Source organism: Danio aesculapii, chromosome 4 (genome assembly GCF_903798145.1).
Source record: "Danio aesculapii chromosome 4, fDanAes4.1, whole genome shotgun sequence".
NCBI classification, from domain to species: domain Eukaryota; kingdom Metazoa; phylum Chordata; class Actinopteri; order Cypriniformes; family Danionidae; genus Danio; species Danio aesculapii.
In genome coordinates, this window is record NC_079438.1 from 32,068,157 (window position 1) to 32,081,150 (window position 12,994).

The 12,994-nt window shown below is 42.5% G+C and overlaps 1 protein-coding gene across 1 annotated transcript in view; it reads right to left on the reverse strand.

The window, feature by feature from the left end:
- Positions 1-12,562: 12,562 nt before the first annotated feature.
- The window catches only part of slc6a1l (solute carrier family 6 member 1, like), a 70,066-nt gene continuing 69,634 nt past the window's right edge, over positions 12,563-12,994 (reverse strand). Inside the window, exon 14 of the mRNA XM_056455456.1 lies at positions 12,563-12,688. Coding sequence (XP_056311431.1) covers positions 12,596-12,688 — 93 coding nt within the window. The 3' untranslated portion in view covers positions 12,563-12,595. The remainder of the gene's footprint in view (positions 12,689-12,994) is intronic.

The following is a 12,994-nucleotide window of genomic DNA, read 5'->3' on the forward strand; positions in this document are numbered from 1 at the left end:
TTGCTAGTTTAGAATGCTAGTTGGAGGTGCCATCTCACTGTTTAGAGTGCTAAGTGGAGGTGCCATCTCACGGTTTAGAGTGCTAGGTGGAGGTGCCATTTGCTGGTTTAGAGTGTTAGGTGGAGGTGCCATCTCACGATTTACGGTGCTAGGTGGAGGTCCCATCTGCCGGTTTAGAGTGCTAGCTGGAGGTGCCATTTGCCGATTTAGAGTGCTAGATGGAGGTGCCATCTCACGGTTTAAAGTGCTAGGTGGAGGTGCCGTCTCACTGTGTAGAGTGCTAGGTGGAGGTGCCATCTCACGGTTTAAAGTGCTAGCTGGAGGTCCCATCTCACTGTTAAGAGTGCTAGGTTGAGGTGCCATCTCATGGTTTAGAGTGCTAGATGGAGGTGCCATCTCATGGTTTACAGTGCTAGGTGGAGGTGCCATTTGCTGGTTTAGAGTGCTAGTTGGAGGTGCCATCTCACTGTTTAGAGTGCTAGGTGGAGGTGCCATTTTCCGGTTTAGAGTGCTAGGTGGAGGTGCCATCTCATGGTTTATAGTGCTAGGTGGAGGTGCCGTCTCACTGTTTAGAGTGCTAGATGGAGGTGGAGTCTGATGGTTTAGAGTGGTAAGAGGAGTTTCTTGTCGAGCTGTCTTGGTGCAATGAGTGGCAGAATATTTACAAATATTTATGTGCTTGATGAAATCTGACTTTATATATGTATGCTTTTATAATTGTTTTGGAACAGTAGCAGCAGTTATGGTTATAAAAAAGTTATTAAAACCATTTAAAGCATGTTTAAAATAACATTCAAATGTAACAAAAAACTAATCTGACACAAGGAAAATATGCAAATCACATATGACATACAAATTCAGATTTTATATGCATAAAGTGTCATATAGGCAACAAAATTGTAAAATATTGGTTATGTTTTTAACCAACAGAATTTAAAATATGTACATGCATGTTTCAAGAAGGCTGAATCCAGCTTCTTAATTGCAGCGTAGGAACCGTTTATTTGTGTCCCTTTTTATACAACAAAAAAAATGTTGATTAATGAAACTGATATATGGTTGAAAACTGGCTGCCAGCATGAAATTTAATTACATAATTAAATAATTATTAATCATATCTTTTGAGTACAGCATATTTCTGTTTTTACAAAAATATTATCCTTTATGAAAATTCACATAACCCACCTGTGAATAGTGCCTGTGCCTGCCTCTGCAAGGATTCAAGATACAAAATAATAATTTTCATTGCTTCAAGTTTTAAAAGATAATGCAAATGCTTATATTTTATTTGCAAATACTTTAATTTGTATTTGATTTCAGCTGTTCTTTCTGATGCCCACTCCCATAAAGACCTTTCCGGTTTTGTTAAACCTATTGTTTCAACTGTTCAGTTTTACTGACAATGCAGTTTTCATATACCTTATACAAATAAATATTAATCAACAGAATGAGCCCTTGCTGTACTGTACTATGTTGTCTCTAATATTTCACAAGCAGGCTTATAATAATACAGTTGACTGGGCCATTGTAATAAATGTCCAGTTGTGCGTGTAAACAGTCTTTTAGCGGATATTTCTAAAGTGGACATATTTGCTATATTTTGAAATGTTGCATACATGACATTTTATATGTAACATCACAAATGAGCTTGTATGTCATATATGTAATTAGCACGTACATATTGGCATACATCAGATTTCTATGTGGAATTGCTGTTCATGTCATCACATAACGTTATCACCCAAATGATTAATCAGAATCAGTTTTATTGCCAAGTGTGCTTCACACACACAAGGAATTTGTTTTGGCTACAGAAGCTTCCAGTGAACATAAAGTGACAAGTGACAACACAAAATAAATATAAATATGAAAAAATAAAATAAAAAAAAATAAAAATGATAAACATTAAACAGATGCGGTTAGTCAAGAAACCTGCATGTTGAGTTGTATGTACAGATTGTTATACATATACAGGTTATAAAATGCTGTGTACAAGTGCAAATGTAGAAGGTATTGCATTGTATATTGATATAAGGTGCTGTGTACAAGTGCGTATGAGTGTTAGGGAAGCAGACGAACAAACAGGGTGAGTAAATGAAGAGTGATGTTTATTGTGACAGCAGAGCCACACAAGGATAACAATAGTAAGTGAATGGAGTATGGATTGAGCTGATAGTCCTTCTTTGGAGCAGGATGGCTGACAGACACTGAGGGAGACCGAATGCACACACCGGAGTGCTTAAGGGGAAGACAGACTGACGAAACGCACAACTCTGACAGGACACCGGGAACGCTGGACAGACTGGAAGGAAACAGATTAGGTAAGTACAAGAGATGCGTCTAAATGAGAGTAAATACCAGGAGGTACTCTCTATGAGTCCGCTTCGTAGGAACGAGACCGGACAATGAGTGAAGTGAGTTGTGTGCTTATATAGGGAGTTGGAGTGATTGGGTGCAGCTGTGTGTGATTAGTACTCAGGTGATGATGTTCATTGCGTGATGCTGGTGGAAGAGCCTGGCCAATCCGTGACATTACCCCCCTCCCCAGGGCCCGCTCCTGAAGGCCTAAACCTCCGACGCCGTGGTGGTCTACCTCGTCCACGAGGTGCTGGGAACTCTGGGTGATTGGAGTGGAACTCTTCCATAAGTGCGGGATCTGGGGACTCAAGACCTCTCCTCTGGACCATATCCCTCCCAGTTGACGAGGTATTCTAGATGACCACCACGACGCCGGGACCGTAGGATGTCCTTGACTTTATAGATGGACCCTTCTTCCAACATCAGTGGGGGAGGGGGTTCCTCTTCGTGGCCAGACTCTGTGGAGGGAATCAGAGGGTCGTGAAAAGGTTTGAGGAGTGATTCATGGAATGTGGGGTGGATTATGTATTGTGGTGGTAACTGTAACTTATAAGTGACTGGGTTGACCTGTTCCAGGATGGTGAAGGGACCAACAAATCTGGGACTAAGTTTTCGGGAGGGCAGTCGCAAGCGGATGTCTCTGGTGGAGAGCCAGACTTTCTGCCCCGGAGTATAGATAGGACCTGGAATCCTCCTCTTGTCGGACACCTCCTTGGCTCTGCGAACTGCCCTCTGGAGATGGTGATGAGCATTGTCCCAGACCCTCTCGCTCTCCCGGAACCAGTAATCCACTGCGGGGACATCAGAAGGTTCGCCAATCTCAGGGAAAGAGTGGAGGTTGGAAGCCCAGAATGCATTGGAATGGCGTAAGTCCGGTGGTAGGTTGCCGCAGGGAATTCTGGGCGTATTCCGCCCAGCCCAGAAACTGGCTCCAGGAGTTTTGATGACCGTGACAGAAGGTCCTGAGGAACCGCCCCACTTCTTGGATATTCCTCTCTGTCTGGCCGTTGGTCTGTGGATGATAGCTAGACGAGAGGCTGACGGTTACACCTAGGAGTCTGAAGAAGGCTTTCCATAGTCTGGAGATGAATTGGGGTCCTCAATCCAAGACAATATCTTCAGGTAACCCAAAACATCGAAAGACATGGTTGAATAGGTTTTCAGCTGTCTCTAGGGCTGTGGGCAGACCCTTCAAGGGAATCAAACGACAGAATTTTGAGAATCGATCTACAATGACTAAAATGCAGGTATTACCTCCAGATGATGGGAGATCCGTCATGAAGTCAACTCCTAGGTGTGACCAGGGGCGGTTCGGGATGGGCAAGGGATGGAGTTTACCTGCAGGTAGATGGCAAGGGCTCTTTGACATAGCACATTCTCTACAGCCTTGGATGTATCTCCTCACATCCCTTGCCATATTCGGCCACCAAAAGCGTTGGGATAGCAGCGAGAGGGTGTTGTTGGCCCCGGGATGCCCTGTGCCCAGAGATGTATGGCTGGAATGAATGAGATCTACCCGTTGATTTTCAGGCATGAAGCGTCGATTGGGGGACAGCCCGGCGGAGTTCTGGATTCTGGAGTGGCGACTACTGTAGGAGCGGACCATGTGATGGGACAGACAGTAATCTGATCGGGAAGGATCTTGGCTGGGGTCTCAATGGTTTCATGCTGATCGTGAATTCTGGAAAGTGCGTCTGCTCGGATATTTTTTGATCCTGGTCGATATGATATAAAAAAATGAAATCTGGAGAAGAACCAGTGCCCAGTAGGGGTCACAAACGCCGTCTTCCACTCGTCCCCCTCACGTATTCTGACCAGGTTAGAGGCGCTGCGGAGGTCCAACTTGGTGAAAATTTTGGCGGATCTGAGTTGCTCCAGGGCCGCAGGGACGAGAGGAAGGGGATAGCGGAATTTGACGGTTCCTTGATTAAGTACTCTGTAGTCGATACATGGCCGCAACCCTCCATTCTTCTTAGCCACGAAGAAGAAACTTGAGGCAGCGGGTGACGTGGATGGGCGGATATACCCCTGACTCAGAGCCTCCTGAATGTACTCCTCCATGGCCTTAGTTTCTGGAAGGGACAACGGGTAGATCCTACCTCTGGGCATAGGAGCATCTGGAAGCAGGTCTATAGCGCAGTCCCATGGCCGATGTGGAGGTAGCTGGGAAGCTCTCTTGGGGCAAAATACGTCCTCGTATGAGTAGATCTTCGGAATCTGGATGGATCGTTTCTCGACGGGGCTTTAGACTGACGTGACGTAGACTGTTAGGGGTCTCTGAATCTGCAAGGGTAGATCAGGAAAACAGCTGGTGCATTCTTCACCCCATCTCTTGATTTCTCCTGTGCCCCAAGAGAGGATGGGATCATGCTTCACCAGCCACGGGCACCCTAGGATGATATCCATTGATGCACCCTCCAGAACCAGAAATTGAATCTCCTCTTTGTGGAGCAGTCCCACTTGGAGATTGACAGGTTCACATTTACGATGGATACGTGCCTGGGAATGGATATCGCTTGTTATGGGTTGAAACTGGTACACATGCGTCAAGGCTTCGGTGTGGAACTGGAGGCGGCGACAGAGGGCTTGTGAGATGAAATTTCCAGCTGACCCGGAGTCGATAAGGGCCGTGACTGAAACTGAGAGATAGAATGGGTAGTTAACTGAACATTGGTGGTGAGGGGGTGCATTTTTTCAATGGTGGAACTGAACACACTCACCAAGGAGCATACTGGACGAATGGGACAGTCCAGCCTGACATGTCCTTCGGCACCACAGTACAGACACAGACCCCGGGTCAGCCTCCTCTGTCGCTCAGTGTTCGTGAGTCTACCAGATTCGATGATCATTGGTTCTGGTTCTGGAGGGACGACTGGTTCTGGCGGACTGAAAAGAGCTTGAGATATTGGTGTGAGGTCATGCTGGTAGACCTTTAAACGGTCAGAGCATCGAAGAGAATGTTGGATGAATTTTTCCAACCCCATGGTATCGTCGAGGGCGGCCAGTTGTAGTCGAAGATTGGGCTCCAGCCCGAGCTGGTAAGTCATGAGGAGAGATCGCTCATTCCATACACTAGCAGCAGCCAGAGTTCTAAACCAGAGCGCATAATCCTGTGTGGACATGGCTCCCTGTTTGAGGTGGTACAATTGTTCTCCGGTTGCTACTTGTCCATCCGCACGACCAAAGACCTCCTTGAAATACTTCGTAAAGGTATGAATGGAATTCATTACCAGCCCAGCTTGCTGCCAGATGGTCTCAGCCCACCAGAGAGCCGAACCAGAGAGAAGGGAGATGATGAACGCTATCTTCGACCGATCTGTAGTGCTCATGCTGTTTACTGTATTTAGGTCCGGTCTTCTGTAAGGGAAGCAGACGGACAAACAGGGTGAATAAATGTAGAGTGATGTTTATTGTGACAGCAGAGCCACATAAGGATAACAATAGTAAGTGAATGGAGTATGGATTGAGCTGATAGTCCTTCTTTGGAGCAGGATGGCTGACAGACACTGAGGGAGACCGAATGCACACACTAGAGGGCTTGAGGGGAAGACAGACTGACGAAACACACAACTCTGACAGGACACCGGGAACGCTGGACAGACTGGAAGGAAACAGAGATTAGGTAAGTACAAGAGATGCGTCTAAATGAGAGTAAATACCAGGAGGTACTCTCTATGAGTCTGCTTCGTAGGAACGAGACCGGACAATGAGTGAAGTGAGGTGTGTGCTTATATAGGGAGTAGGAGTGATTGGGTGCAGCTGTGTGTGATTAGTACTCAGGTGATGATGCTCGTTGCGTGATGCTGGTGGAAGAGCCTGGCCAATCCGTGACAATGAGAAAGTATTGCACATATTTATTGCACAGTAGGGGAATATTTAACTGTTCATAAGGTAGACAGCTTGAGGAAAGAAACTTTTCCTGTGTCTGGCTGTTTTTGTGCTTGGTGTTCTGAAGCGCCGACCAGACGGTAACAGTTCGAACAGGTAGTGTGCTGGGTGTGAGGCGTCCAGAGTGATTTTGCAGGCCCTTTTACTCACTCTGGAAGAGTACAGTTCTTGAAGTGTAGGAAGGGTTGTGCCAGTGATTCGTTCAGCAGTCCGGACTATTCGCTGTAGTCTACGGAGGTCGGTTTTGGCAGCTAAGCCGAACCAGACGGTGATTGAAGTGCAGAGGATGGATTGGATGACAGCTGAGTAGAACTGTATGAGCAGCTCCTGTGGCAGGTTGAACTTTCTCAGCTGATGAAGGAAGTACAGTCTCTGCTGGGCTTTCTTCACAATAGAGTCTATATGAATGTCCCACTTCAGATCCTGAGAGATGGTGGTGCCCAGGAACCTGAATGACTCTACTGCAGCCACAGTGCTGTTCATGATGGTGATTGGGGGGATGCAGGGGGGTTTCTCCTGAAGTCCACTATCATCTCCACTGTTTTGAGCGTGTTCAGCTCCAGGTTGTTGTATCTGCACCATAACGCCAGCCGCTCCACCTCTTGTCTGTATGCAGACTCGTCACCGTTCTGGATGAGGCCGATAACAGTAGTGTCGTCTGCAAACTTAATGAGTTTGATGGAGGGGTCTTTTGCAGTGCAGTCGTTGGTGTACAGGGAGAAGAGCAGTGGAGAAAGAACACACCCCTGGGGGGCACCAGTGCTGATGGTGCGGCTGTCGGATGTGATTTTGCCCATTCTGACTAGCTGCTGTCTATCTGTCAGAAAGCTTTCTGCTGTCTATTTGTCAGAAAGCTTTCTGTCAGACATAATCTTAAAATGCAAACCACAAAATAATTGGGTACTTACAGTCAGGATGAATTGCACAAATTTTGTGACTCTGCAGATGACTATAAATCATATGAACAGATCTCAAAACATCTGCACAAAAGGGACGCCTATACAAACTACCACTTTGGTACTGTTCAGTATTAATGCCCCTTACTTTTTTGATCCCCCAACTCGATTGGCCAGCGCATTTACCGGAAAGGGAACCTTCAACCAATGAAAAACCTTTAGCCACGCCCTTTACATTTTGGCCCCTCCTACCTTTTATCACGCCCATTTCTCTAGACTGCAGCTACCCCTAACTCAGATTTAGCAACTTTCCAGACCCCCCTAGTGACAAATTTTCAAAAAAGCGACTAGCGACAAATGGAGATTTTTATAGACTGTCATTTGTCCATACTGTACCGTCCCTACTCTTCTCAACGAGCTGCGGGTGATGCGGCAAATGATTTAGCACCGGCAGTGTGACGGCATTTCCCATGTACTGTCAAACCGATCTGCTTCTCCTTTATTTCAACAGTTTAATTTGACCATTAATTCTTTTCTTGTTCACAATCACAGATATTTTAAGTGAGAGTTTCAGAACTTGTCTGAGTTTATTACGTCTGATAGATTACTGCAAATTCACTACACATCTATATTGATATACTTTATTCAAACAGCAATAAATTTAGTTAAATTGACATGCTTACATAAAGCGTAGTACAAATATAAATACTCCTTTATTTACCATAGACTGTTAAACAAACAGAACAGGTAGAACATGATGACGTCTGAAATATGCAAATGAACGTATGACATAATCTAGCAACTTTTAGCTACTTTTTGGGCAGAGCTTAGCGTCTTTTCGTTGAAAATAGTTGGCAACAGTGTCATCATTGAGTCAGAGACTGACGGTTGTACACCTAAAGTTTATTCCTGGGCATGATGTTCATTTGGTGTTTTGAGTTTTCCAAGTGTTAGTATACGACCATAAATTAAGTTTCTCTTCATTTCAATAAGTTTTTAACCATGTTGAAGTGTATTATTTATATACTTATAACCGTATAAGCATGCCCAGACATGCAATGCTTCATGTTCGATCAGGTGATCGTTTAGCTATTTTAGAGCGTGTTAAATGCTTCATATGCCACTATAAATGTTTAAATCTTTAATACTGAAGTATTAATCAATATCATTGTTTTTGTGTTAATGTTTGGCAAATTATTTGTTTAAGACAGCTGGATTCAGTATTACACATATTGCTGCTTAAGTGCTTAATCTAAAGATGCATCATCTTTATTTGTGCAATTTAAAGAGCCCATATTATACATGAAATAGGGTCATATTTAGGTTGTAAGGGTCTCCAACAACAGTCTAATATGCATGCAAGGTCATAAAACACTTTGATGGTCTTATAATCTGCATTTATTTTTACCTAATTATCCCAACGACTCCCATATGAATCGTTCAGCGATTCATTTGTTCCCAACCCCCCCCTCAGCGCGAAGCTAATCTGCGCTGATTGGACCGATGACAGCCTGCTGCGATTGGTCGACAGTGACAGGCTTCAGCACGAGACAGAGTGAAATGCCCAGCTGGTAATCAACTATATAAAAGTAGTCACAGTGCACACGCGCTTCATAGTGTAAGGCTTTTTTCACACACACACACAACCCTCCTCAGAAGAACTGGGGAGATCGACGCGAGTCTCTCTCTCTCCCTCTCCCTCTCTCTCTCTCACACACACACACAACGCTCCTCAGAAGAACTAGGGAAAGCGACGCGAGTCTCTCTCTCCATCTGAGCACAGCGTGACTTCATTCGACCGGCGGCATCTGTGTGTGTGTGTCTAGTGTTTTTTCTGTGTTAGTGGGCGGGGCCGCAGGTTTCAAATCTCCCTGGTTTGCGCGCGTAACTACTGGCGAGGCTTGTGTTTCGTGGCTGCGTCATCGCGAAACACCTAATGACTCGTTATCAAGGCGACTCGTTTGAAGCACTATGAGTCGACTCTTTTATAGATGAATCAATAGTTTTAAACACTGTACACTTACAGATTTAAGCCTTAGCTGGATATTTCACTTCACTTAGAGCTGTGTTACACACTACATGGAAGGGCATTTTCAAAAACCCATAATATGGGCTCTTTAAATTATTTAGAGCTTTAATTGTTATTGAAGAAAAACCCTGTATGCTTTACCATTCCTAAAAATGAAATCATGGGCGACACGGCACCTCAATGGTGGAACAGCAGGAAGGTCATTGGTTCGAGTCCCGGCTGGGTCAGTTGGCATTTCTGTGAGGAGTTTGGATGTTCTCCTCGTGTTTGCGTGAGTTTCCTCCAGGTGCTCCAGTTTCCCCCACAGTTCAAAGACATGCGCTATAGGTAAATTCAATAAACTAAATTGGCCGTAGTGTATGTGTGTAAATGAATACGTCTAAATGTTTCCCAGTACTGGGTTGCAACTGGAAGGGCATCCACTGTGTAAAACATATTCTGGATAAGTTGGCGGTTCATTCCGCTGTGGCGACCCCTGATGAATAAAGGGACTAAGTTGAAGAAAAATGAATGAATGAATATAAAAATCACACATACATTATTAAAAAAACACACTGTCAAGTGGAGGGATTAAGAGTCCTGTCCAAGGCACTACAGCATCTCCAGCACATTGCTGTGCTTCGTCATCCTCACTGCACTGCATTTCAGATCATAAAAAACACAATAAAGAAGCCATGTTAACAGCACAATGTCAGTTGTGTATTTAAAATAAAATATTCCTCATTCCTCAAATGAATTGTATTTCTGCATTCTACATAAGCACAAATACATCACTCACTCAGGTGCCTGTTTAATGTTGTAATTTGCTGATCTGCACCCCTTCTCATATATTTATATGTCAGACCTATAATAATTATGTTTTTGTTTATGTAAGCTCACTTTTGAAATGTAACGTTGTGCATGTAATAACGTTCACACATAATTATGTTTTAGAGCAAAATAAACTAAATATGCTACTACACAGCATGTTATTTATAAAAAAAAAATCCCATATTGTAAATAAGATTTAATAAGAATTAGGGTTGGGCAATGTTGTACAATGTCTAATGTGAAACATTGCGATGGTGACATCATCATAGGCTGAGGTGAATTAATTATTTATTAGTAATTAATTAATTCATGACGAATTAATTATTTGTAGCCCACCGTTTCCCACTACCTGACCCTCATGGTCTTTGTTTTACCCATAAGCAAATCATACATAATTCAAGATAAGTTACACACAAATTACCACGTCACTCACTTTTTCCGTGGGACTCAGGCATGAATAGGCAGAGTGATCTGTGTCGTTATAATGGCGTTCACAAACTTGGTCGGTAAAAAAGGTGCACAACCAACAGTATCTGAGGTTGTCACTAAAATGACTAAGAACTGAAAGGGAAAGATTGAAGCAGTGTATTGATGCCGTGACACGTTACCTGATAGATTCAAAAGACAGAAGAGTCGTTAGATAGAGACAAGATTAATTAAATATCACGTTTAACAACTATAGTGAGACGCGATCCAGCAGGATGTCCTTGATAAACTGTCTGATGTGCACTGCTCTCTGGAGCTCAGACAAGCACATGACAGTGTGTGGCTGTGTGTGTGTGTGTGGTCACGTAATGTGCGTTTTCAGCCAGACGGAGGGCTGTTCAGAAATGCTAGATGAAACGCCAGTGGGGATGTGGATCATTTTCATTCTAAAATGTCATTTTAAAACTAAGACGTATTAGTGTAAACAGGGCCTAAGTGTGTATTTTCGCAAGCTGGTTTGCAACTGGGGCAGGGCAGAGGTGCCGGCTCAGAATCGTTTTGTCTATTGGCCATCGGCTTTGGACGATGGCATCGTCTATCGGTCCAACCCTTATAAGAATGTCAACTTTATAACCTTATAATTCTAAGGTGATGAAATGTAATTTTAACTCAAGGAACTGTCTTTTTGGTTTCTAATAACTTACATTTCAAAATGTCCACATCCAGTTTTTCCTCAATGTTATGACGTATCCTCTTCTTCTTCTTTGTGCTGAATGCTTTCCAGTAGCCTCCTGGGATAGATAAGTATCCATCTGATGAACACTTGCAGTAAGGCAGGGGTTCTCAATCTAGGTCCTAGAGGTCAGGTGTCCTGCACTTTTTAGCTCCAACCTTATTAGCTAATCAAGCTTTTACTAAGCTTTCTAGAAACATCCTTAGGTGTGTTAAGGCAAGTTGAAGCTAAAATCTGCAGGACACCCAATCTCCAGGATCAAGTTTGAGAACACTTGCAGTAGGGCATCCGTGAATTTCTAGCTTGCACTTTTATGATTACTGAAGTTTCAAACATACTTCTTTCTTCACATGCTGTTTTCTCCTATTATGTTGTAGATAAGTATGCATATACCTATGCAAATTAAGTATACGTATGGCTAAATATTGTGAGGATACAGGTAATTCTCATGTATTTTTTTTTTTTTTAATGTTGGATATTAAAACATACTACTGCTACTTGGAGTTATACCGATGGGACACTTATGCTCTTTTAAGTCTCTGGATGTCACTGATCTTTAGGTGGGTCTCTTGAAGAGAAAAAAACATCACCTATCAAAACATTAAGGTATTGGAGATTAGACATAACAACAAATTTTAATTATTATTCACCCCTTTAATGTTCCATGATATGATACAAGTGCTGGAACTCTCTTTAGGCTTAGCCATTGTCAGTATGCCCTAGGACAGTTTTATAACTGAGTAGTGCACAAGAAGATGAGACAAAAGAAAAAATGTATTTGAACCAAAAAGAACAAGGCCAAAAAACAAAGAGAACACTAAAGTAATAGAAACAAAAACCTAATTCCAAACATTAAATCCCACGCTTAACTTTATGCAGATAACCTGCTACATAACAGCATCTTAATGTAATTTGACAAACGAATCCAATTGCTATTAACTTGAATAACGCACCCCACCTCCATAAAATGATGTAATTTTGCCCATAAATCAGGGAAAACTGATTTTCATTCTTATTTCCAGATTTTTTTTTTTTCAAAAATTGTATGGATGATGGGTTTCATTTAGTTTTATATGTTCTACAAAGAATAAACACGCGTGGCCTTCAAATGAGCCACTATAATATGTCACATTTGCTAAAACTGAGAGAAATAGTCCACTAAAGAAAAGCATTCATTCCCCATCCTGATCTAAATTCTGTGAGAAAATCTGTCAGTAATTCTGTGAAAATAACACAGGAATGTAACATAATCTGTTAAGATGCAGTTAATTTATCCACAAATGTACAGCAGCCCCCCTTATTACAGAAATAATCGTGCAGAAAGAAATGAGAGTAAAACAGACATTTATACACATAGCCCATTTCAGTGTACTGTTTGATTTAAAAAATAAAATAGAGGGGTATTGTTTTGCAATTGGTTATTAAAGGTCATTTTACAGGGAAGAGAAAGTGATGTCAGACAGAAGCTTCATCCATAATCCCTGTATGTGTGGGATCATTGACATCTGAGGTTGTGAGCTCGGTGGGTTTAGTCATCTTGTGCCACCGCTGAAATGAAAAAATAAAAATAAAATAAAAACATGCAATGTAATTTACCAATGAATTAGAAAATTAGATAAATTGTAGCAAGTGTTATAATATTTTATTCATAATTGCAAATTAACTGCTACTTCAAAAGGAAAGCATTCCAAAGATCATTTAGTAGTTTAACAGAAGGAAAGGAATTGCATCTCAATATTCAGCAGTTTGCAAGTCTGTTTGGAATAAAGCTAGTGGGATTGGAGTTTATAATGAATTAAGCACATTTAGAAGTTCAAAAGTTTGTTGGGAAAAAGTAAATAAAGCAGGAACTAT